General features: G+C 44.8%; 1 protein-coding gene across 5 annotated transcripts in view; it reads right to left on the reverse strand.

The window, feature by feature from the left end:
- Nucleotides 1–401: 401 nt before the first annotated feature.
- The window catches only part of LOC106562656 (cell migration inducing hyaluronidase 1), a 140,307-nt gene continuing 114,165 nt past the window's right edge, over nt 402–26,543 (reverse strand). For all 5 annotated transcript variants that reach the window (XM_045689456.1, XM_045689452.1, XM_045689455.1 and 2 more), the window contains 15 exons: nt 20,026–20,095; nt 18,901–19,029; nt 15,100–15,185; nt 13,970–14,101; nt 13,326–13,361; nt 11,516–11,671; nt 10,249–10,429; nt 9,640–9,855; nt 8,874–9,085; nt 6,278–6,463; nt 5,066–5,270; nt 4,387–4,473; nt 4,152–4,309; nt 3,818–3,918; nt 402–2,453 (listed from right to left, as the gene is read on the reverse strand). In XM_045689456.1, coding sequence (XP_045545412.1) covers nt 2,326–2,453; nt 3,818–3,918; nt 4,152–4,309; nt 4,387–4,473; nt 5,066–5,270; nt 6,278–6,463; nt 8,874–9,085; nt 9,640–9,855; nt 10,249–10,429; nt 11,516–11,671; nt 13,326–13,361; nt 13,970–14,101; nt 15,100–15,185; nt 18,901–19,029; nt 20,026–20,095 — 2,083 coding nt within the window. In that variant the 3' untranslated portion in view covers nt 402–2,325. The remainder of the gene's footprint in view (nt 2,454–3,817; nt 3,919–4,151; nt 4,310–4,386; nt 4,474–5,065; nt 5,271–6,277; nt 6,464–8,873; nt 9,086–9,639; nt 9,856–10,248; nt 10,430–11,515; nt 11,672–13,325; nt 13,362–13,969; nt 14,102–15,099; nt 15,186–18,900; nt 19,030–20,025; nt 20,096–26,543) is intronic.

Below are 26,543 nucleotides of genomic sequence, written 5' to 3' on the forward strand. Positions count from 1 at the left end.
CTCTCTCTCTCTCTCAGCATGTGAGCATAGCTCAGCATTCCACAATGATTTATAATGGGCCTAGGAGCCACACCCTTTATGCTGTGCTCACACACGCACACAAAGGAACCAGCACATGAGAACCAACGGGGCTGGAGCCAACCATTGCCCCTTGCTGACAGTAATTCCAACCTGCAGAGCCCGTTAACTTCTCCAATAACGCTGCTAGGATAGCATCCCAAATGGCACCCTGTTACCTAGTGCACTACTTTTGACCAGGGCTCATAGGGAATAGGGTGCCATTTGGGACAACCCCAAACCAAAGTGTCTGTTCAAATGTGTTGGCTAATGGTTGAAATGTGCAACTGATGTGTTTCTTGGTTCAAACAATAATTGGATAACAGGTAGTAGAACATCAGAAATGTGTTACTGCAACGTTAACTGGTGTTTCTGTGCAGAAAGTCTTTATTGGGGTACGCACACACAGGCTTATAAATTCAGTTATTCATTTATTTCTGTACAAAAGTCATTCAAAGATTTTAAGTCATGAGATTGAATTACTTTACAACCCCAAGTCACGTATAATACATCACATCCATTTGGTGTAGGGTTAAAACAAAACAACGCGGTAACTACGATGAGTCATATTATGCCATAGCAGTGTTTAGTATGATTGTTTTGAAATGTTATAGTATTATTATTCTTACATACAATTCAGGACCAGAATACAATACAACTCAAAAGATGTCCCTTGTAGATTTTGTTCAATTATGTCTGTACAATAAATAAGTATAAAATATATCTCTGTTATCAATCTGTGGAATTTTTAAAAACACATTTAAACATACAAAACACTAACAACTACCACGTCCGAAAAAAGACCAGCTATTTCGGGCAAAGGGAAACGTTTATCTGATTCTTGCCAGATTTGAAGAAAAATCACCAATTTATAATCAATTTATAAATTGCTTAAATAACATTTAAAGTTTTGATTTGGGAGTATTGTCTAAGACCAGATAGCACTTTAGAAGTGACCAAAAAATGTCCTAGGATATATTCAGGATCATTTTGGGGTTTCTTTACATGCTGGTATGTTTAATAAAACACAGACCGATGGACCACAAACGTTGATATGAACAGTTATATGAAACCAAACATTACACAATATCAAGTAAGCGATCTAGAGCCCTCACATAAAACACAGGGAAACAGCTTCTCTGGAATGGAATCTTCAGGCCAGATGGATTAAATGTTTGCACCTGGTGCAAAGTCTGGCGCAATGTTTGCACCTGTTTTTTATTCAGTAGAAGGGTAAAAAAGAATTATCTTAATATACCTAGAAGTTTTTTCCAGTTCATCTTAAAAAGGTCAAATGCAGCCGTTTTTATCTCAATATCACATCATTTCTGGATAACAATTAAGTACCTTAAGTGATTGTGATTACTTAAAATGGTGAAAAAGAAATACAAATAGCTTCTTAGCAAAGAGCAATTTCTCAAGCAAGGATTTAGCTAGGACTGGCTGGGAGTGGTCTAGCTGTTATTGGCAGAGAGGTTTGGAACTCTCTTCGTTATTGGTCTATTAACTAATGGTGATGTCACCAGGCAGGCCAAAACTCCATCCCACCAAAACAGGCTGAAATTTCAGGTGGTCTTTTCAAACAGCTCTTACACTAAAAGGGCATTATCATCATTTCACACTATTATTCCAACCTCAGTGTGGAAATTTATATAAAACACCGGAAAATCATGTTTTTGACCACACTGGGCCTTTAACCTGTAATTGACCTTTTGGTTCTACTTTTAAAGTCACTTAATCTCTCTCTCTCTTCTACTTCATTGGTCTAGATTTTTTGTTCTATTGTGTTAAACGACGTTAACTTCCCACTGGAAAACACAGGTGCAAACATTTAGGAAATCTGTCTCTGAGAAGGATGAAAAACAAGAAATGTTTGTTGGTCATTTTTTCTCTCTTCTCGCGTTTTAAAAGTCAAGTATAATCAAACGAACGATACAGTCGAATCACTCACATTGTCAACATTGTCACATAAACAGAGACCTGCATGGCGGGAAAGTTGATAGGTGACAGAAAAACGCATGCGTTTGATTGGCCGGCCCACACTCTGTAACACCGGGTTGAAACCGTCCCTAACCACAGATCTAGGATCAGATTACCTTAATTAATCTTTAGTGGTGAAAAACATCTGATCTTGGACCAGTAGTTGTAGGAACAACGTTTACCTACTCCAGTGCTAGGGGCAGTGTGTGTGTGTGTGTTGTGTGGGAGGTGTAGTCTCGTGTGTGCCCCCCACTACGCCTGGTTCCTCCTCTCCTCTCTCCTCTCCTCTCATAGCTTAATCTTCTTGACCACAGGGATAGGGAGGACTTGATGGATCTTAGCTCTCTCCTCATCCACCTCCATACGGACCCAGTCAGGTCGAAAAGTGCCCTTGAAGCCTACAAACGTTAGCTTGTCTGAAACACAGAGAAATAAAGAAACGCTGGCTCAATGTCAGCTGTTCACATTCTGAGTATACACAACTATTTCTCTCTCGTCAACAAATCCACAATAAATACAAGAAACAAACAACAACAAATAACACAAAAAAATCACCCCCAGAATATCCTAGAAGGACAGAGCGGGAAAGGGGGAGAGGGGGAAGAAACAGGGGAAAGAGGAGGGAGAAAGAAAGACAAAGCGAGCTAGCTGGCATTCCTCCTCCTCCATTCTCCAACACTGCGCATACCACTGAGGCGTCTCACCCCATCCAGGAATGATTTCTACACAAATAGAACATTTGTTGTCTCTGGAATTACACCCCACAGTGAGAAAAATGTGTCCCGCAGCCTGCTCCGGGATGTCTAGGGGCGTAGAATCTATTTAGTAGAATGTACTGGATGATCTAAAATTAGAATCAGAATTTGGAGAAGGATTTCTGAATTCCAAAATGTGGGTTGTGTCATGAGACTTGAAGGGGAGCGGGGTTAAGTATGGAGGGATGGAGAAGAGGAAGGACCCTGCTGCTCTGGCATGCGGCGAAGTATTGATTATCCTCCACACACTCACTCGCACACACACACACACACACACACACACACACACACACACACGCACACGCACACGCACACACACACAGAGAGAGAGAGAGAGAGAGAGACTAAGAATAGCTGAGTCATCATTAAGAATCAGGAAGGCTATACTTTGTTACATAGGCTACTATGAATCAGCATTTATGAGAGATTGTATGTGAAACACTGTCAGCCCTGAACACTAAACACTGACAATCATTACAAGCCAGATCATTTTGAATGAATGAATACACCTTTAGTAAAAGTTGTCTTACTGTATTTGATAAACAAACAGCAGCAGTTTAAAACATTCAACAGGGTTTACAAAATGTTCGTTTCTGAATCACAACAGTATACCAATAGCACCCTCTAGTGCGTGTTGGTTGAAATCTCCTCTAGGAACTATTCCTAGAAATCGAGAATTTGGGATTATAATGGTTCTATCTGCATTTTTCTCAAAACTGAGTTATTAACACAGCCTTGTCCTAAACACCCTGATTCACGTTGTTAAGTTAAAAAGCGAGTTCAAAATTGCTCACACCATTCAAACCAATGAGGGTTCAGAACTATAAAGCTAATCATCTCAGAATCCTATTTTTTCAGATAGAACCTTTTAATTCCAATAAATAAATAATTGTTGAGCCAAGCCAGACCTGTTACTCCTCAACTTGAGGGTTTGGTCACCTCTAAGGAGCTACAGTAGTTAGTTAGTTACCTCTCAACTTGAGGGTTTGGTCAACTCTAAGGAGCTACAGTAGTTAGTTAGTTACCTCTCAACTTGAGGGTTTGGTCAGCTCCGAGGAGTTCCAGTATTCTGGTCCAGGGACCCCGAGTCACCAGACGACCCTTAGACGTTATTATGACGATAGAGCTAGAGAGAGAAAGAGAGAGTGAGGGAGAAAGAGACAGAAGTGAAAGAGAGATGGGGGATGGAGAAGAGGAGGCAGGGAGAAGAGAGAGTTAACTTTGTTCTTCTCGGTGTCTTCCCATTCTAACATGAAAAAGTTAGTGTGTGTGTGTGTGTGTGTGTGTGTGTGTGTGTGTGTGTGTGTGTGTGTGTGTGTGTGTGTGTGTGTGTGTGTGTGTGTGTGTGTGTGTTCTTACAAGTCTGTCAGGTTGTTAACATAGCTCTCTATCTGGGCAGGTACACCCTGCAGTATGGAGTTCCTGAAGCCTTTGCTCTCCACCAGTCTCCCGTCATGGCCGTCCATCACCGTCAGCTGCACCCCATCATCTGGCTGGTACAACTTCCTGCCGTTAACCTGCCCGGCAACCACAACATCCAATCAACCATTAATGACATTATTGAATAACTTTTTACACACACACACAAACACACCTCTGTGTAGGCAAAGTCCTCCTTGATGTGGAAGAAGCGTGTGTTGTAGGACTCCAGCTTGACCTCCAGGAAGTGGTCTGTGGTACGCTGTGGAGGAAAGAGAGAGAGGAGAAGATAGATAGATAGATAGATAGATAGATAGATAGATAGATAGATAGATAGATAGATAGATAGATAGATAGATAGATAGATAGATAGATAGATAGATAGATAGATAGATAGATAGATAGATAGATAGATAGATAGATAGATAAGAGAAAAGAGAGAGAGAGCGAGAGAGAGACCGAGAGAGAGGAGAGGAAAGCGACAGAGAGAGAGGAGAGGAAAGAGAAAGAGCGAGAGAGAGAGCGAGAGAGACATTTTAAGTGACCGACACTGGTATATAAATGTCAATCCTATCCACAACACTGCTGCAGAGATTTATTGATGAGATGCCAAGACTCTTTCTTCTCTTTCTTTACATGACTGTATCAGTAACACTATATAGAGAGGTTGTAAAGGGTTTCAAACATGGTGAATATACTATGAATAATAGGAACTAGTGTTATTAGAATACTATGTACTAGTACTATGAATACCATGAATCAGTAATAAACAGTTTACATAAGTGTTTGATTAACTATTTTACAAAACGATGCACAGTGCCATTTGTGACTAACAGACTGAGCTCTGTCCTCACCAGCTTGGCGCTGGGCAGTTTCCTTGGCATGGGCACATCTACGATGGGCATCTCTGCGTGCAGGGGGTAGGCCTGTGTCATGCAGTCACTGGGGCTGCTGCCCTTAGGGATAATGGCTGTGATTTTAACCCTCTCACAGCCCTTCACTGAACAGAAGGCAAAGTCCTCCTTCTCATTGTGGGCCTTCACTCGGAGGAACAGCAGGCTGAGAGGGAGACAGGGGAGACTAAGAGTTAATAAGGATTTACTGGGAGGAACAGCAGGCTGAGAGGGAGACAGGGGAGACTAAGAGTTAATAAGGATTTACTGAGAGGAACAGCAGGCTGAGAGGGAGACAGGGGAGACTAAGAGTTAATAAGGATTTACTGAGAGGAACAGCAGGCTGAGAGGGAGACAGGGGAGACTAAGAGTTAATAAGGATTTACTGAGAGGAACAGCAGGCTGAGAGGGAGACAGGGGAGACTAAGAGTTAATAAGGATTCACTGGGAGGAACAGCAGGCTGAGAGGGAGACAGGGGAGACTAAGAGTTAATAAGGATTTACTGGGAGGAACAGCAGGCTGAGAGGGAGACAGGGGAGACTAAGAGTTAATAAGGATTTACTGGGAGGAACAGCAGGCTGAGAGGGAGACAGGGGAGACTAAGAGTTAATAAGGATTTACTGGGAGGAACAGCAGGCTGAGAGGGAGACGGGAGACTAAGAGTTAATAAGGATTTACTGGGAGGAACAGCAGGCTGAGAGGGAGACAGGGGAGACTAAGAGTTAATAAGGATTCACTGGGAGGAACAGCAGGCTGAGAGGGAGACAGGGGAGACTAAGAGTTAATAAGGATTTACTGAGAGGAACAGCAGGCTGAGAGGGAGACAGGGGAGACTAAGAGTTAATAAGGATTTACTGAGAGGAACAGCAGGCTGAGAGGGAGACAGGGGAGACTAAGAGTTAATAAGGATTTACTGGGAGGAACAGCAGGCTGAGAGGGAGACGGGAGACTAAGAGTTAATAAGGATTCACTGAGAGAAACAGCAGGCTGAGAGGGAGACGGGAGACTAAGAGTTAATAAGGATTCACTGGGAGAAACAGCAGGCTGAGAGGGAGACGGGAGACTACCTACTGTACTCATCTACTACATATTCTTCCCTTCTCTCCCCGATCCTTCCCTCCTCACCCTCTCTCTTCTCTCCCCCCTCCCTCCCTGCCTCCCACCCTCCTCACCCGGTATCTTCCTCCCAGTAGTAATAGCCTCGGGACAGGTGAGACTGGTTGATCTTGTCTCTCTGTGTGGTCCTCATGAACACACCGGTCTTCCTTGTCTGCTTGGTCAGACGGTTGTGGATGTCCGAGATGATCGTGAAGGTGGTGCCTGGCGGGTAGCAGAAGCCCACGTTGATCCAGTCATTCCTGGAAAACACACACACACACACACACACACACACACACACACACACACACACACACACACACACACACACACACACACACACACACACACACACACACACACACACACACACACACACACACACACACACACACACACACAGTTAATCAAGTATATCAAAAAGGACATTTTACAGGAGGCAGCCCAGCACTGAGCTAGAGCTAAATAACTACTCCCACTCACCTGTCATATTAATTAGTAAACACACCATGGACAAGTTCAGGTTAGTCTCTCTCTGTTTCAGTCAGCTTTCTTCTGTTTGGTGATAGTGAAACTAGAAACTAGTGAATACGACTCTGCAGTCCCGTGTAGCTCAGTTGGTAGAGCATGGCACTTTCAGCACCTGGGTTCGATTCCCAAGGGGGACCAGAATGAAAAAGTATTGGATAAGAGCGTCTGCTAAATGACGCTCAAGGCACCACAGACAGAAGTCCGTACGGCCCAGTACATCACTGGTGCCAAGCTTCTTGCCATCCAGGACCTCTATACCAGGCGGTGTCAGAGGAAGGCCCTAAAAGACTCCAGCCACCCCAGTCATAGACCGCATGGCAAGCGGTACCAGAGCATCAAGTCTAGGTCCAAAAGGATTCTTATCAGCTTCTACCCCCAAGCCATAAGACACCTGAACAGCTAATCAGATGGTTACCCGGACTATTTGCATTGTCGTCGTCCCCCATTTTATTGGTCACATACACATGGTTAGCAGATATTAATAAGTGTAGTGAAATGCTTGTGCTTCATGTTCCGACAGTGCAGCAATATCAACAAGTAATCTAACTCCACAACAACTACCTAATACACACAAATCTAAGTAAAGGGATGGAATAAGAATATATATATATGGATGAGTAATGACCGAGCTGCATAGGCAAGATGCAATAGATGGTATCAAATACAATATATACATATGAGATGAGTAATGCAAGATAGGTAAACATCATTATTAAATTGGCATTAATAAAGAGACAAATGATCCATTTATTAGAGTGGCCAATGATTTCGAGTCTGTATGTAGGCAGCAGCCTCTCTGTGTTACTGATGGCTGTTTAATGGTCTGATGGCCTTGAGATAGAAACTATTTTTCAGTCTCTCGGTCACACACTTATCAACAGAATACGTGGTCATCCCTATTGCCTCTAATCTGGCGGACTCACTAAACACAAATGCATCGTTCGAAAATGATGTCTGAGTGTTGGAGTGTGCCCCTGGCTATCCGTACATTTTTAAAACAAGAACATGTTTCTGTCTGCTTTGCTTAATATAAGGAATTACAAATTATTTATACTTTTACTTTTACTTTTGATACTTAAGTATATTTAGAACCAAATACTTTTACTGAAGTAGTATTTCACTGGGTAACTTTCACTTTTCCTTGAGTAACTTTCTATTAAGGTATCTATACTTTTACTACATATTACCTCAATTACCTCGACTAACCTGTGCCCCCGCACATTGACTCTATACCAGTACCCCCTGTATATAGCCTCACTACTGTTATGTTATAGTTGCTCTTAAATTATTTGTTATTTTTCTATTTTCTTATTTTTTATTTCAGTTTATTTTAGTAAATACTTTCTTAACACTTGTTTTTCTTAAAACTACATTGTTGGTTAAGGGCTTGTAAGCATTTCACTGTAAGGTCTCCACCTGTTGTATTTGGGCCATGTGACAAATAAAATGTGATTTTATTTAAAATGTGAAATGTCATGCAGTGTTTATGGTTGAACCTGAAGTTCCATTCCACAAACAATAGATGGCGCCAGAGTAGCATGTAACCAATGGGAATGCCCATATCCCCCAATACAGTAGATGTTCCTCCCTCCGAGTCCTTTCGGGGTAATCTCAGGCCAGGGAATAGCTAACACGCTTGAAATGACTACCATGCCTCTGCTATTCAAATGACTGCCAATGCTATTAAGTATATTTGCTGGGCAGGGGTGATGTCATATGCTAAGACAAACAGCCACCATAAACTACTGTATCACACTGTCCCTTGGGTTATAGGGTTCGTGGAAGGCAAGGGTGTGACTTGATGATATGGGTTTTATTAATATGACCACATGGTCAGGGGATGGCTTTGGGTTACTGGGGTTATTGTTGACTCACAGGATGTGGTGCCATGATGTTGACAGTTTTTTGGATCAGATGCTGAAACAATGCTGGAAGAAGGAAGTGAATAGTGTGTGTGGTGAAGGGTGTATGTGTGTGTCTGTGTGTGTCTCTCTGCATCCACTACCAACCTGTGTAGTCTCTCTCTCTCTCTGTGTGTGTGTGTGTGTGTGTGTGTGTGTGTGTGTGTGTGTGTGTGTGTGTGTGTGTGTGTGTGTGTGTGTGTGTGTATATATATATATATATATCTTCACTACCAACCTGTTGAAGTTGATGAGCCACACAGTGATCTCTGCAGGAGCAGCCTGGTCCCAGTGTACAGTGTAGCCCTTACCCAGGGTGACCACGGGCTGGAACTGCTGGTAGTGCTTCCTCTTACCCAGAGCGCCCTCTAGTGTCAGGGGTCTGTCAGGGTACTCATCCTTTACCATCTGCATGTTCAGACTGGCAGGGTTACGTGTCTGTATGTAGATCTGAGGGACCACGCACACACGCACACACACACACACATATACATATACATACACACACACACACATACATACATACACACACACACACATACATACATACATACACACACACACACACACACACACACACACACACACACACACACATACACACAAGCACACACACACACGTTAATGCACAAACGCATACAGACACAAGCACACACACGCACACACACACACACACACACACCGTTAATGCACAAACGCATACAGACACATGCACACACACAAACACACAGGTGTGTGTGACAAGGAACATGTTCACTCATCTGGAAGTCGTTAGAAAGTGTGTGAAATGAGGGGGAAACGAGGTCACACTGCACAAAAAAACCTAGTGTGTTAGCTTTGAGAGGAAACTTAACCACCACTTTATTTTAAAGAATGTGTGAGTACATACTGTGTAGCCATGTGTGTATGTGTTTGTATAAGATACGGTGTGTGTGTGTGTGTACATGCATGCTTGTGCACCTGCTGCATGCTTTCTTCAGCCTGTATGGCGTATGCATACCAACCTGTGCATAATGCCCACTACAGATGGCAGCCCTCCAGTCAGGCACGTCAATACAGTCAGGGTGTCTCAGTAGCCAGTTGTCCTCTTTGACCAGGAAGGCTCCAGGGTACTCACTGACCGAGCCGTCCACGTCGTGGAATATCGTGGTCTTGTCACCGTCCATCTGCATCTTGTTAAACCATGGGCCGGGCTCGCCGAAAAACACCCGGGACGTTATCTGATAAGAAGAGCAGGGGGAAAATGGGGAGGAAGGGGGAGAAGGGGTGAGGGGATGGAGAGAAGAGAGGGGGAGAGGGGAAGGAGAGGAGAGGGGGAGAGAGGAGAGATGAGTGTCATGGAGGTGAGAAAGAGCAGCATGTCTCCCCTGTAAGACCCTGCTTATGGCACTACATTACCCATAATCCATCATGACAGCTCATGCCCAAAATATGCAGCTACGCTTTAGGGCACACACACACACACACACACACACACACACACACACACACACACACACACACATACACCCCAACTCCCATCATGTGTACAGGTAAATGCTAACCAGCGTGATACACTCACTCCCTCACTCACTCCCTCACTCCCTCACTCCCTCACTCCCTCACTCACTCACAGGCACGTCGTCGAAGGTGATGTCGGTGACGTTGTTGTTAGGGCAGCTCTGCCAGGAGTTGTTGAGTCTGAAGCCGAAGGCGCTGGTGTGTCGACCATCCAGGGCAATGTATTTTCGGAAGGTGCAGTTCTGCACGTTGATGGGCCCGTCGTAGATCTGCATGCCGCGGATAGGGAAGTCACTGCAGGACAGACATACAGAGAGTCAGAAAGACCAGAGGGAGGGAGACGAGTTTGAGAGAATGAGAGAGCGAGAGAGAGAGAGAGAACTTGACGGACAGACAGACCCTGGTCAAAAGTATGGCACCAGGTAGGGAATAGGGTGCTATTTGGGATGCAGACAAGATCATGGGTGCTTTGCGATGTTCCCAAGTGTGCCGGAAGGGAACATCGTCATCTCTTTCAGAACACAGACAAGGCTCTGTGCTATCGGATATTGGATAACGACTGCATCTTGGGACCATTTTGTAACACTATGCAAAAGTTCAAATGTGGTTGCAAATGATCATTTTTTCTCCATATAGCATATCATGTACAATTGAGACAGATGATGGATGACGGGTTTCTTTCACCCAGACAATAAAAGAATGTCAGATATGCACAAGTTGAGACATCATACTTTTAATCATACTTTCTGTCTGGCCAAGCACGCAAAACGCTGAAAAGGGAAAAGTTGAAGGGGTTCATTTCAGGGTAAAATGTGAATGAGGAGAGGCGATACAAGGAGAGGAGGAGGAGGAGAAGGAGAAGGAGGAGGAGGAGGAGAAGGGGAATGAGAAGGAGAAGAAGGAGAATGAGAATGAGAAGGAGAAGGAGAAGAAGGAGGAGAAGGAGAATGAGAATGAGGAGGAGGTGAATGAGAAGGTGAATGAGAAGGTGAATGAGAAGGAGAATGAGGAGGAGGAGGAGAAGGAGAAGGAGAATGAGAAGGAGAAGGAGAAGGAGAATGAGAAGGAGAAGGTGAATGAGAAGGAGAAGGTGAATGAGAAGGAGAAGGTGAAGGAGAAGGTGAATGAGAAGGTGAATGAGAAGGAGAAGGTGAATGAGAAGGAGAAGGTGAAGGAGAAGGAGAATGAGAAGAAGGTGAATGAGAAGGTGAATGAGAAGGAGAATGAGGAGGAGGAGAAGGAGAAGGAGAAGGAGGAGAATGAGAATGAGAAGGAGAAGGAGAAGGACGAGGACAAGGAGAGGGGAGGAGGGGAAGGGAGATAAGAGAACAAGAAATTAACAGACAGAAGAGGAGAGAAAAGGGAGAGAGACACACTCACACTCCACGAGGCAGGGTCCTCCCATTGAGGTCGGGTCCCCCGGGACCCCAGATACGGTTGTCAGGAATGGGCATGCCCCTGTTCTCACTCTCCCCAACAAACAGACTGTTCTTCACCTCCTGACGAGAACCATCGTCATCAGGGAATGTACCACCACTACACAGATAGGGAAAGACAGAGAGAAAGTGAGAGAGAGAAAGAGTTTGTGTGTGTGTGTGTCTGTTCATTTCATTGAAAAATACTCAAATGTAACGAGACGAGAATTCCACGTGAGACTAATGGACATTTCATTTGACATCAAGCTCCTTTTCATCTGTTTTTCCAATCAGAAGCATGCATGCAGAATATTTTTTTGCAATCCTCTCATTGGTAGAATTGACATCTTTCAGTTGTGTGGAGTGATTGAGCTGATCTGCCTGGCTCTCCCACACAGCTCTCAGGTGGTCACATCAGTCGCTCGTCAATCTTTTGAGCTGATGCGAAGCCAGGACACTGGACTTGTAACTAAACTCAACTAGAAACGATCATGTTTACTCTCTCTTACTTTCCTGTATGCTATTTTTACTCTGATCACATCAGAAGCTCTATGTTGTTACTCGTGAATCTGTGTTGCCGCTCTCGCACCATTCTTGTGGTTGCTGTTTTCCTATGGGGAAAACAAATGCTAATTCTTGAATGTTAGAGTACAGTAATACTTCTGTCATTTTTGGAGAGGTAAAATTCTCCCCTTTTTAAAGAAAAAGCTTTTATTTACCCTCCTTGACGCTTATGATGTGGAGAAAATCAGAGCCGTAAATTATTTAACATCTAGCCAAGGCTTTATAGCCTATATGATTAATTATGGCTGGCATTGGTTACAATCTGCCACAATATAAATGTTGCCAGCTAAGGTATACGAGGGGATGGTAGGTCTAGTTGGACAAGGCTATCTGAATGTGTACATGATGGAAGTTAGAAGTAGCTTAAATATTCATTATTTAATAGATTATTTTTACTATTATGTGACTAAAATGGCTGTGACTAAAACTGTCCAGAGTTTTAGTCGACTGATAATAACTAAAACTAACGAAGGATGAAATAACTAAAATGTGACTAAAAGGTATTTTAACACTAAACATAAAACCAAATCTAAAATAGATGCCAAAGTTAACACTTTTGTGTGTATTTTTGGTTTTACTAAAGTAAAACAAGGAAAATTCCCCACAAGGAAAAGGGCTATTTTAGGCTTAGGGGTTAGGGTTAAAATTTGGGTTAAGTTTAGGGTTAAGGTTAGGGGTTAGGTTTAGGGTTAAAATTAGGGTTAAGGGTTAGCGAAATAGGATTTTGAATGGGAATCAATTGTTTGGTCTCCACAAGGATAGTAAAATAAGTGTAAGTGTGAGTGTGAGTGTGAGTGAGTGTGTGTGTGTGTGTGTGTGTGTGTGTAAGTACGTGAGTGACTGTCAGAGAGTTTGTGTGGCCAAGAGAGCTAAAACGAATGTGTGGCCAAGAGAGCGTGTAAAAGTGTGTGAGTCTGTGCCAGTGTGTCTCTCTCTGAGAGTGTGACCTGGTTTCTGAAACCATCTACAAACCATGCCCAGGCCCATATACCTAGAGATGCCACTTTCACACTCCCAAATTACTTTCACACTCTTTCAAAGTCTTTCCTTCCCACTGCATCATAAGTAGACAACCATATAAGGTGTTTTCCAATTACTGCAACGGGGTCTTCTGCAGTCACCCGTAAATACAAACATGAACCACACATGCACGCCGCACGAAGGCACACACACACACACACCACAAGATGTTATTAACATTAATGTCTTACCTAGCCAGTGTTAGGCCAATTCCATTATCAGCAAATCTGAGGCAGAGAGAGAAACAGTTGTTAGAGCCAATCACATAGTAGACAGAACATTAGAATGAGAATATTACACAGACATTATCTGTTTCCACATGTCAACAGTGTGTGTGTGTGTGTGTGTGTGTGTGTGTGTGTGTGTGTGTGTGTGTGTGTGTGTGTGTGTGTGTGTGTGTGTGTGTGTATGTGTGACTATTCACACACTGTTTGTCTAAAAGTCCAAGGATAAAGGTTGACATTGGAAATGTTGTCAAGGATGCAAAGCAACAACAGACTGAAGATGAGAAAAACAAAAGAGGATTCAGTGTAAATGCTAGGGGATGTTTCTGACAGTTACTGCTGTGTTGAGTGTTAGACCTAGCAGTAGAAGCCTAGACGTAAGCATGATAATTGGGGTGGCAGCACCATAGGACTGAGAGGGAGGTTAGAGAAATACAAGCTGTCAAAATGTAACCATTTTTCAGAGGCGTGATTGTGTATAGACGTCCTAACTTGTGATTTGTTAAGGTAGGTTACAGATAAATATGTATTTGTTACAATCCACCTATTGCTCGATCCCTCCCTCCCTCCCTCCCACCTCTACCGCTCACTCCTTCCCTACGTCTACTCACTGGCAGTCGTCCAGCCAGACATCTCCTCCCCTCAGCCAGGCTCCGTGGTCCTGGTTCTTGTAGGCCACAAAATGGTGTATGAGAGCTGGGACACGGGGCTTAAAGGGATCCGCATCCTGGTGGGGTCCATATCTAGAGAGAGAGAGAGAAGAGAGAGAGAAGAGAGAGAGAGAGAGAAAGAGAGAGAGAAAGAGAGAGAGAAAGAGAGCGAGAGCAAGAGCAAGAGATCGAGAGAGAGAGCGAGAAAGAGAGCGAGAGAGAGCGAGAAAGAGAGCGAGAGAGAGCGAGAAAGAGAGTGAGAAAGAAAGAGAGAGAGAGAGAGAGAGAGAGAGAGAGAGAGAGAAGAGAGAGAGAAAGAAAAATCAGCTTCACTGGTTTGCCCTGCCCATTGTTCCTTTAAACAGCTTAGAATCCAAGGCAGTCGCCACTCTAATTCATACGGAACTAAATCAAATAACTAAACTATAACAAAGAAATTAAGCGGAACAAAGTAATATAAGTTGATTAGTAATATGGGGTAAACAGAACATACAATGTATCAACAAATAAATCAGTCATGAACTTGTTTTGAATCAAGGGTTTGTGTAAAGTATTCGAAATATCACAGTCATTCATGCAGACATCTCTGCTATGTATTATTCACTGTTCAAATGTTAACCAATGTGCTGTATGAAGCCTGGGTGAGTGGGTTTGCAGACTGGGGTCAAATACTTTGGTTGAGGTGCACTTGGACTTTTAGGACGATTCAATTGGTTCCATTGTTATGGGCAAACTAAATCAAGCACAGCTCAAGTATTTGAAAGTCTTTGACATGTGTATCTGAAAGAGGTCTGCTAACTAGCTCCCGAGTGGCGCAGTGGTCTAAGGCACTGCATCTTGGTGCTAGAGGCATCACTACAGACCCTGGTTTGATTCCAGGCTGTATCACAACCGGATTGGGAGTCCCATAGGGCGGTGCACAATTGGCCCATTGGCCGGGGTAGGCCGTCATTGTAAGTAAGAATTTGTTCTTAACTGATTTGCCTCGTTAAATAAAGGTTAAATAAAAAAATGGTCAACTAATCACCCCTCACCCATAGTCGTGTGTGTGTGTGTGTGTGTGTGTGTGTGTGTGTGTGTGTGACACTGACCTTGCTCCCACAAGAGAAAGGAAGGGTCTCTTGTCCTTGTCATTGGCCTGTGTTGTCTTTACACCGTTGTCTAGGATCATCCCAGCCTGCACAAGTACATACACACACGTTACATTAACACTTCCAGTCAAGGAGCCAGCTATCAGCCAACAGATATGAACAACAGATAGCTTTGAAGGTGTCTCCTTGTCTTGATGCTGTTGAGTTATGTATACTCGGCTGTGAGAACACTGAGGGTGATTCGCACAATGTACCCTATTCCTTACATACAGTCGTGGCCAAAAGTTTTGAGAATGACACAAATATTCATTTCCACAAAGTTTGCTGCTTCAGTGTCTTTAGCAATTTTTGTCAGATGTTACTATGGAATACTGAAGTATAATTACAAGCATTTCATAAGCGTCAAAGGCTTTTATTGACAATTACATGAAGTTGATGCAAAGAGTCAATATTTGCAGTGTTGACCCTTCTTTTTCAAGACCTCTGCAATTCGCCCTGGCATGCTGTCAATTAACTTCTGGGCCACATCCTGACTGATGGCAGCCCATTCTTGCATAATCAATGCTTGGAGTTTGTCAGAATTTGTGGGTTTTTGTTTGTCCACCCGCCTCTTGAGGATTGACCACAAGTTCTCCATGGGATTAAGGTCTAGGTAGTTTACTGGCTACGGACCCAAAATATCGATGTTTTGTTCCCCGAGCCACTTAGTTATCACTTTTGCCTCATGGCAAGGTGCTCCATCATGCTGGAAAAGGCATTGTTCGTCACCAAACTGTTCCTGGATGGTTGGGAGAAGTTGCTCTCGGAGGATGTGTTGGTACCATTCTTTATTCATGACTGTGTTCTTAGGCAAAATTGTGAGTGAGCCCACTCCCTTGAATGAGAAGCAACCCCACACACGAATAGTCTCAGGATGCTTTACTGTTGGCATGACACAGGACTGATGGTAGTGTTCACCTTGTCTTCTCCGGACAAGCTTTTTTCCGGATTCCCCAAACAATCAGAAAGGGGATTCATCAGAGAAAATGACTTTACCCCAGTCCTCAGCAGTCCAATCCCTGTACCTTTTGCAGAATATCAGTCTGTCCCTGATGTTTTTCCTGGAGAGTAATGGCTTCTTTGCTGCCCTTCTTGACACCAGGCCATCGTCCAAAAGTCTTCGCCTCACTGTGAGTGCAGATGCACTCACACCTGCCTGCTGCCATTCCTGAGCAAGCTCTGTACTGGTGGTGCCCCGATCTTGCAGCTGAATCAACTTTAGGAGACGGTCCTGGCGCTTGCTGGACTTTGTTGGGCGTCCTGAAGCCTTCTTCATAACAATTGAACCGCTCTCCTTGAAGTTCTTGATGATCCGATAAATGGTTGATTTAGGTGCAATCTTACTGGCAGCAATATCCTTGCCTGTGAAGCCCTTTTTGTGCAAAGCAATGAAGGTGGCATGTGTTTCCTTGCAGGTACCAATGGTTGACAGAGGAAGAACAATAATTCCAAGCACCACCCTCCTTTTGAAGCTTCCAGTCTGTTATTCGAACTCAATCAGCATGACAGAGTGATTTTCAGCCTTGTCCTCGTCCACCTGTGTTAACGAGAGAATTACTGACATGATGTCAGCTGGTCCTTTTGTGGCAGGGCTGAAATGCAGTGGAAATGTTTTTGGGGGATTCAGTTCATTTGCATGGCAAAGAGGGACTTTGCAATTAATTGCAAATCATCTGATCAACTCTTCATAACATTCTGGAGTATATGCAAATTGCCGTCATACAAACTGAGGCAGCAGACTTTGTGAAAATTCATATTTGTGTCATTCTCAAAACGTTTGGCCACGACTGTAGTACAGCCTTGGCCCTGGTCAAAAGTAGTGCACTACTGTATGTGGGGAATAGGGTGCCATTGGGACCGATCATCTGAGTGGCCTCTAGCAACAACACAACAGCCTCCAAGGTCTCTCTCTCTCTCTCTCTCTCTCTCTCTCTCTCTCTCTCTCTCTCTCTCTCTCTCTCTCTCTCTCTCTCTCTCTCTCTCTCTCTCTCTCTCTCTCTCTCTCTCTCTCTCTCTCTCTCTCTCTCTCTCTCTCTCTCTCTCTCTCTCTCTCTCTCTCTCTCTCTCTCTCTCTCCCTCCCTCTCCCTCCCTCTCCCTCTCCCTCTCCCTCTCCCTCTCCCTCTCTCCCTCTCTCTCTCTCTCTCTCTCTCTCTCTCTCCCTCTCTCCTTCCCTCTCCCTCTCTCCTTCCCTCTCTCCTTCCCTCTCCTTCTCTCCTTCCCTCTCCCTCTCCCTCTCTCCAGTTCCTCCTGAACCAAGGGCCTAATAGACACACACTGACACACAGCTTTTGCTTTATATGAATAAAAGGGGGATCGGTGCTTGACCGAGGGACTTGAAAATTCCCAAATCATTCCTTACCCCAGGATAATTAAACTGGTGACTATCCAGGATAATAAAGCAACATTTGATTTATTGAGGGACAAACAATATTTTTGGCATGAATCAACTTCATCAGAAACGTAAGCCTATTGTTTGTTAGTCCCGCCAATAAATCTATCAGATTTATGCAGCAACAAAGTGTTTCTCATGTTTTATATGTGTGTGTTTGCTGAGGCGTGTGCGTCTTCATGTTGCGTGCATATGTCTGTGTGTGTGTGCGCATACACGCTTGTATGTGTATGTCTGCTTCTTTATGTGTGCACAAGATGGTGTGTGTACATCTGTGTCTTTGTGTACAAGCTGGTATATCTAGTTCTGTCACAAGGAGGCTGTGGTAACAGCTTGACATGAGTTATATTTCTATTAACACACCCTGCTAGGAACAGAGAGAGAGAGATGCTGCCAGATAGAGAACATGAGGAAAAGACTGAGGAAGGAAAGAGATGAAAAGAACAGAGCGGGGTAGACAGAGAAGGGAGAGAGAGAGAGCGAGAGAGAGAGCAAAAGAGAGCGAGAGAAAGGGTGGAGAGAGAGAAAGAATGGAGAGAGAGAGAGAGAGAGAATTAAAGGGTGGCGAGAAAGGGTGGAGAGAAAGAAAGAGAAAAGATGGAGAGAAAGAAAGAGAAAGAAAGGATGGAGAGAAAGAGAGAAAGGGTGGAGCGAGAGAAAGCGTGAAGAGAGAGCGAGAGAAAGAGAGAGAGAGAGAGAGAGAGAGAGAGAGCGGGAAGGGTGGAGCGAAAGAGAGAGAAAGAGAGAAAGGGTGGAGGGAAAGAGAGAAAGGGTGGAGAGAAAGAGAGAGAGAGAAAGGGTGGAGAGAGAGAGAGAGCGAGAAAGGGTGGAGAGAGAGAGAGAGAAAGGGTGGAGAGAAAGAGAGAGAAAGAAAGGATGGAAAGAAAGAGAGAAAGGGTGAAGCGAGAGCGAAAGCGAGAGAAAGGGTGGAGAGAAAGGGTGGAGCGAGAGAGAGCAAGAGCGAGAAAGGGTGGAGAGAAAGAAAGAAAGGATGGAGAGAAAGAGAGAGAGAGAGAGAGAGAGAGGTGTGAACATGACAGGGAGAGAGGAGCTGCTTGCACAGACCACAAGGCCCATAACCAGACCACATAGAGATTTATTATCAACTGAAGATGCTCGTTAAAATGTAATGATCGCTGCTCTGCAGCTCCAAACCATGAATGAACCGTCACACACTGGGTTAACACACACACACACACACACACACACACACACACACACACACACACACACACACACACACACACACACACACACACACACACGGAAGAGCAGTTAGCTTATATCTGGTTGGTTAATATGACTTCCCTTATTCTATTGTATGTTTGCTGGTATTATCTAACAAGACTCACACACACACATCAACTCTTACCCTGTAGTTGGAGTGGGCCCTATTGTTGGTGAACTGGCCCATAGGTGTGTGTTCGGTGCGGCCAGGAGAGTACATGCCCTCAGAGGCTCCCGTAGGCACATGGTGGAAGAGGAACCAGAAACCTGTCTCCTTGAAGGACACACACACAATATGTTAACAAACACATGCAAGCATTAACACACACACACACACACACACACACACACACACACACACACACACACAGTAATTCATCAGACTGGACATTGGGGTAATGAGGCCTACATACATACTGTACACCTGAAGACAAGGACAGATAGAAAGAGTGAATGGGAGATAGAGAATGAGAGACAGAGTGAGAGAGTGAGAGAGTGAGAGAGTGAGAGAGTGAGAGAGTGAGAGAGTGAGAGAGTGAGAGAGTGAGAGAGGGAAGGAAGGAAGGAAGGAAGGAAGGAAGGAAGGAAGGAAGGAAGGAAGGAAGGAAGGAAGGAAGGAAGGAAGGAAGGAAGGAAGGAAGGAAGGAGAGAGAGAGAGAGAGCAAGGATAGAGAGAGGGAGAGAGTGAGGAGAGAGTGAGAGAGGACTGAGGAGAGAGAGAGAGAGGACAGGGGAGAGAGTGAGAGAGAGAGGGAGGGAGGGATAGAGGGAGGAGAGAAAGAGAGGACAGGGGAGAGATAGAGAGATAGAGAGAGAGAGAGAGAGAGCAAGCGAGGGAGATTGGGAGAGAGAGCAAGCGAGGGAGGGAGGGAGGGAGGGAGACAGAGAGAGCAAGCGAGGGAGGGAGGGAGGGAGGGAGGGAGGGAGAGAGAGAGAGACAGACAAAGGAAGCAAGCGAGGGAGATTGGGAGAGAGAGCAAGCGAGGGAGGGAGGGAGAGAGAGACAGACAGACAGACAGAGGAAGCAAGTAAGGGAGATTGGGAGAGAGAGCAAGCGAGGGAGGAAAGGGAGGGAGGGAGGGAGGGAGGGAGGGAGGGAGGGAGGGAGGGAGGGAGGGAGGGAGGGAGGGAGGGAGGGAGGGACAGACAGACAGACAGACAGAGGAAGCAAGTGAGGGAGATTGGGAGGGAGAGCAAGCGAGGGAGGGAGGGAGGGAGAGAGAGACAGACAGAGGAAGCAAGCGAGGGAGATTGGGAGGGAGATCCTTACCTCTGAGCCTGCTGCTGCACAGTTGATGAGGTTGTTATTGGGGTTGGCAATCCAAAAGGTGGATGTAGCGCTGTAAGAGACAAAGAAAGACAAAGGGGAGGGAAAGAGAGAGAGAATGTGAGAGAGAGAGGAGGGAGAGAGAGAGAACATGAGAGAGAGAATGTGAGAGACAGGAGGGTGAGAGAGAGAGAATGTGAGAGAGAGGAGGGTGAGAGAGAGAGAGAGAGAGAGAGAGAGAGAATGTGAGAGAGAGAGAGAGAGAGAGAGAGAACGTGAGAGAGAGAGAGAGAGAGAACGTGAGAGGAGGGTGAGAGAGAGAGAATGTGAGAGACAGAGAGAACGTGAGAGAGAGGAGGGTGAGAGAGAGAGAGAATGTGAGAGCGTGAGAAAGCGAGAGAGAATGTGAAAGAGAGGAGGGTGAGAGAGAGAGAATGAGAGAGAGAGAATGTGAGAGAGAGAAGGGTGAGAGAGAGAAAATGTGAGAGAGCGGAGGTGAGAGAGAGAACGTGAGAGAGAGAGGAGGGAGAGAAAACAAGAGTTGTTGATTATCCCAGTGTCCTACTCCTTGCTTCAGGCAGCACCTTAACAGCCTTGGTTTCTCAAATGACTGCCTCGCCTGGTTCACCAACTACTTCTCAGATAGAGTTCATTGTGTCAAATCGGAGGGCCTGTTGTCCGGACCTCTGGTAGTCTCTATGGGGGTGCCACAGGGTTCAATTCTTGGGGCAACTCTTTTCTCTGTATACATCTATGATGTCGCTCTTGCTGCTGGTAATTCTCTGATCCACCTCTACGCAGACGACACCATTCTGTATACATCTGGCCCTTCTTTGGACACTGTGTTAACTAACCTCCAGACGAGCTTCAATGCCATACAACTCTCCTTCCGTGGCCTCCAACTGCTCTTAAATGCAAGTAAAACTAAATGCATGCTCTTCAACCGATCGCTGCCCGCACCTGCTCGCCCGTCCAGCATCACTACTCTGGACGGTTCTGACTTAGAATATGTGGACAACTACAAATACCTAGGTGTCTGGTTAGACTGTAAGCTCTCCTTCCAGACTCACATTAAGCATCTCCAGTCCAAAATTAAATCTAGAATCGGCTTCCTATTTCGGAACAAAGCCTCCTTCACTCATGCTGCCAAACATACCCTCGTAAAACTGACCATCCTACCGATCCTTGACTTCGGAGATGTCATTTACAAAATAGCCTCCAACACTCTACTCAGCAAATTGGATGCAGTCTATCACAGTGCCATCCGTTTTGACCCCAAAGCCCCATATACTACCCACCACTGCGACCTGTATGCTCTCGTTGGCTGGCCCTCGCTTCATATTCGTCGCCAAACCCTCTCGCTCCAGGTCATCTATAAGTCTTTGTTAGGTAAAGCCCCGCCTTATCTCAGCTCACTGGTCACCATAGCTGCACCCACCCGTAGCACGCGCTCCAGCAGGGAATATCTCACTAGTCATCCCCAAAGCCAACTTTTCCTTTGGCCGCCTTTCCTTCCAGTTCTCTGCTGCCAATGACTAGAATGAATACTGTATTTATTTTTAATTTTTTGCTCCTTTGCACCCCAGTATCTCTACTTGCACATTCATTTTCTGCACATCTATAACTCCAGTGTTTAATTGCTAAATTGTAATTATTTCGCCACTATGGCCTATTTATTGCCTTACCTCCCTAATCTTACCTCATTTGCACACACTGTATATAGATATTTTCTACTGTATTATTGACTGTATGTTTGTTTATTCCATGTGTAACTCTGTGTTGTTGTTTGTGTCGCACTGCTTTGCTTTATCTTGGCCAGGTCGCAGTTGTAAATGAGAACTTGTTCTCAACTGGCCTACCTGGTTAAATAATGATTTTATAGTGATCTTTTTAAGTGCTCTGTCACACACACACACACACACACACACACACACACACACACACACACACACCATTAACAAGGGGTCGTCGCTGCCTTTCAAAAACATGAAAGCAAATCAGGTCATCGGTAATCAAGGTCTCTAATCACAGTCTACTCTATAATCAACACCTAAGAAAATGAGGGACAGGAGAGAGAGAGCAAGAAAGAGAGAACGAGAGAGAGAGAGAGAGAGAGAGAGAGAGAGAGAGAGAGAGAGAGAAAGAGAGCGAGAAAGAGAGCGATAAAGAGAGAAGGAGAGAGAGAGAACAAGAGAGAGAGAACGACAGAGAGAGAGAGAGGTGTAATTGTCTTTGTTGAGCTTGGGGTATTTCAAAATGAACGAAGGATAGAGAGCGAGATTGAGCGGAAGACACCAAAGAAAGAACATTATTACTGTAACTGATAAATAAAAAGCTTTATGTTTAGCTTTTAGGATTGGGATATGCTGTCTGATTTTGTTCACTGAAAATGTACATTACTGAAGAACCCTGCATTTGTGAAGGTCTAAGCTGTCAGATGGTGATAAATTGGGTTTTCCAGTTTGTTGCAGATTTTTCTAAATGAAACTGCCTTAGATTCATAATTTCTTGTATGTATGCTTCTAGCACTGTTGCTTTTTAACCAGACCTCAGAAATGTCCTGAATTTTTTTGGGACGTTTGGAGAACTGGAACGGCACAGAGCAGCAGGACCAATAAAAACATTTCGAAATTTGACATTTGGAGTAACTTCAAAATTTGACGTTTGTAGAACGTGGATGAACATCGAATTCTGCAGTGAGACTGAGAGCTTGTTGTTTTTAACTGGTATCAATAAAGAATCTTAACACAAATTGAATGTACCAATTCATAAAGACTGAAGGGAACTATTATATGACAGTGTCAGTGTACACTATATCATGTGGCTACACTATGTACACTATGGCTGTCTCCTATAACTGCACACATACAAGACATGACACACATATCCCCCAAGAAAACCTGGAGGCACAAACACACTAACGTTATGACAGCTAGACATCACACACTGACAACAGAGACTGACGTTTGGCATGCATGATCACTGGGAACGGGGGTTGGTGTGTGTGTGGGTGTGAGTATGTGTGTGTGTATACAGTATAGGGATAAATGAAGAGCTGCATATTTCCATGTGCTTTGAAGCAGAACCAAGTATCATGGACAATGTTAGCCGTCTGTCAGCGGACAGGGGAACATGTTAGCGGTATGTCAGCGGACAGGGGAACATGCTAGCCGTCTGTCAGCGGACAGGGGAACATGTTAGCCGTCTGTCAGCGGACAGGGGAACATGTTAGCCGTCTGTCAGCGGACAGGGGAACATGCTAGCCGTCTGTCAGCGGACAGGGGAACATGCTAGCCGTCTGTCAGCGGACAGGGGAACATGTTAGCCGTCTGTCAGCGGACAGGGGAACATGCTAGCCGTCTGTCAGCGGACAGGGGAACATGTTAGCCGTCTGTCAGCGGACAGGGGAACATGTTAGCCGTCTGTCAGCGGACAGGGGAACATGTTAGCCGTCTGTCAGCGGACAGGGGAACATGTTAGCCGTCTGTCAGCGGACAGGGGAACATGTTAGCCGTCTGTCAGCGGACAGGGGAACATGTTAGCCGTCTGTCAGCGGACAGGGGAATATTATTTGTAAATATTTTCACCTTTATTTAACCAGGTAGGCAAGTTGAGAACAAGTTCTCATTTACAACTGTGACCTGGCCAAGATAAAGCAAAGCAGTGCGACAGAAACAACAACACAGAGTTACACATAAACGAGCTTACAGTCAATAACACAATAGAAAAATCTATGTACAGTGTGTGCAAATGTAGAAGAGTAGGGAGGTAGGCAATAAATAGGCCATAGAGGTGAAATAATTACAATTTGGCATTAAGACTGGAGTGATGGATGTGCAGATGATGATGTGCAAGTAGAGATAGTGGGGTGCAAAAGAGCAAGAGGATAAATAACATATGGGGATGAGGTAGTTGGGTGGGCTATTTACAGATTGGCTGTGTACAGGTACAGCGATCGGTAAACTGTTCTGACATCTGATGCTTAAAGTTAGAGTGATTTTTGCAATTCATCCCAGTCATTGGCAGCAGAGAACTGGAAGGAAAGTGAAATATACCTGCTGCAGCACGTGCTACGCACATAGAGACTGCCGGAGGTTCGGACAACAGGCATATGCACAGCAGAGTACACAAAATACTCTTTCAGACGGTAGTTAAACACTGTCTGTGTGTGTGTGTGTGTGTGTGTGTGTGTGTGTGTGTGTGTGTGTGTGTGTGTGTGTGTGTGTGTGTGTGTGTGTGTGTGTGTGTGTGTGTGTGTGTGTGTGTGTGTGTGTGTGTGTACATTAGGTGTGTGTGTGTGGTTGCATGCAGTGTGTTTATGAGTATATTAGTTTGTGTGTTTACTCCTCCTTTTGCTGCTCAGTACATAGCGAAAAAGTAATTTCAACTCTATCTGCCTCTGTGTGTGTATGTGTATGTGTGTGTGTGTGTGTGTGTGTGTGTGTGTGTGTGTGTGTGTGTGTGCGGTATAAGCAGCTTTGGGTAATGAGTGAGAATTGTCACAGCAGTGTTAGCAATCACTACCAACAAGTCTCTCTCCCACCTCCATCTCTCTCTCTCACCTCCATTTCTCACCTCCATCTCTCTCTCTCTCACCTCCATCTCTCTCTCTCTCTCTCTCTCTCACCTCCATCTCTCTCTCTCACCTCCATTTCTCACCTCCATCTCTCTCTCACCTCCATCTCTCTCTCCCCGCCATCTCTCTCTCACTTCCATCTCTCTCTCTCTCACCTCCATCTCTCTCACACCTCCATCGCTCTCTCTCTCACCTCCATCGCTCTCTCTCTCACCTCCATCTCTCTCTCTCACCTCCACCTCTCTCTCTCACCTCCACCTCTCTCTCTCCCCTCCATCTCTCTCACCTCCATCTCTCTTTCTCACCTCCATTTCTCACCTCCATCTCTCTCTCTCACTTCCATCTCTCTCTCTCACTTCCATCTCTCTCTCTCACCTCCATCTCTCTCTCTCTCTCTTACCTCCATCTCTCTCTCTCACCTCCATTTCTCACCTCCATCTCTCTCTCACTTCCATCTCTCTCTCACCTCCATCTCTCTCTCTATCTCTCTCACCTCCATCTCTCTCTCTCTCTCACCTCCATCTCTCAACTCCATTTCTCACCTCCATCTCTCTCTCACCTCCATCTCTCTCTCTCTCTCTCTCTCTCACACCCTCATCTCTCTCTCACCCTCATCTCTCTCTCTCTCTCACCCTCATCTTTCTCTCTCTCACCCTCATCTCTCTCTCACCTCCATCTCTCTCACTGCCGAAAAGGAAAGGAGAGGAGAGGAGGGGAGAGGAATGGAGCGGAGAGGAGAGGAGGGGAGAGGAATGGAGGGGAGAGCGGAGAGAAGGAGTCTGGCGATAGAGGGGGGAGAGGGGAGATGGGAGGAGAGGGTGAAGACAGTAGAGTCGGGGAATAGGGAAGGTGGAGAGAGGGTGAGAAGATGTGTGGGAAAAGAGAATAGATAGAAAGAGATGGAGGGGAGGAGATATGGGGGAAGCAACAGATCTGCAAAACTTTACAGAGGAAAAGTAATTCTGTTACCTCGTACTTTTTGGTAGGTGACATGATGTATATAAACCCTGGGTAGCTGACGCTGTGTCTTGGCCAATAATAGCCTCCATTATTAAACTCTTCCTTTCGAGGCTTTGATTAATGGAAGTGAATCAGGGCAAAATTATATCCCCATATTAAAATACCCACCTTGTCAACAATGCCCTGATGTGCAACATATGTATGCAGCCAGCACCGATTAAAGGGATGAGGGAAGACATTTCATATTGTCACGGCTGTCGTAGGAAGGAGCGGACCAAAGTGCAGCGTGTTTGTCGTTCCAAATGTTATTTTCACTGTGAAACTTTGCAATACATAAACATAAACTAAAGAACAAAAACAACAAACCGTGACGCAGCAGTGAACTATACACTACTCAAAAACAATCTCCCACAACCCCAGGTGGAAAAAAAAAAAAAACACCTACTGAAGTATGATCTCCAATTAGAGACAACGAGGACCAGCTGCCTCTAATTGGAGATCCCAAACAAAACCCAACATAGAAATACAAAACTAGAACATAACAACCTAGAAAAACGAAACTAGAAAACCCCCCTGTCACGCCCTGGCCTACTCTACCATAGAAAATAACAGCTTTCTATGGTCAGGACGTGACACATATGGAAGTATTGAAATTATTAGAGTAGAACATGTACTTTTTGGTCTTTTTTGCGAGACAAACTGCTCAGCTTCTGGTACTGTGTAACCATAGCAACGCATGTAAATGTCAATGTATGCTAGATATATTACAAAACAACAACCCATTGTTGATGTTATTAAGCATGGATGAAGTGGTGGTTCATGTGTGCAATTTAACTGCTGTTCTTATGGATTTTCTAATAGTCCTTTCACAACTGTTGAAGAAATATTGTGCATTGACAGTGAATGTAGTTAACGTTAGCAGCCAGCCTAGTGCTACATGATATGACGTATACAAATAGGCCACCAGTCAACCCAGTGTTTTTTA

The sequence above is a fragment of the Salmo salar genome, chromosome ssa11 (genome assembly GCF_905237065.1).
Source record: "Salmo salar chromosome ssa11, Ssal_v3.1, whole genome shotgun sequence".
NCBI lineage: Eukaryota > Metazoa > Chordata > Actinopteri > Salmoniformes > Salmonidae > Salmo > Salmo salar.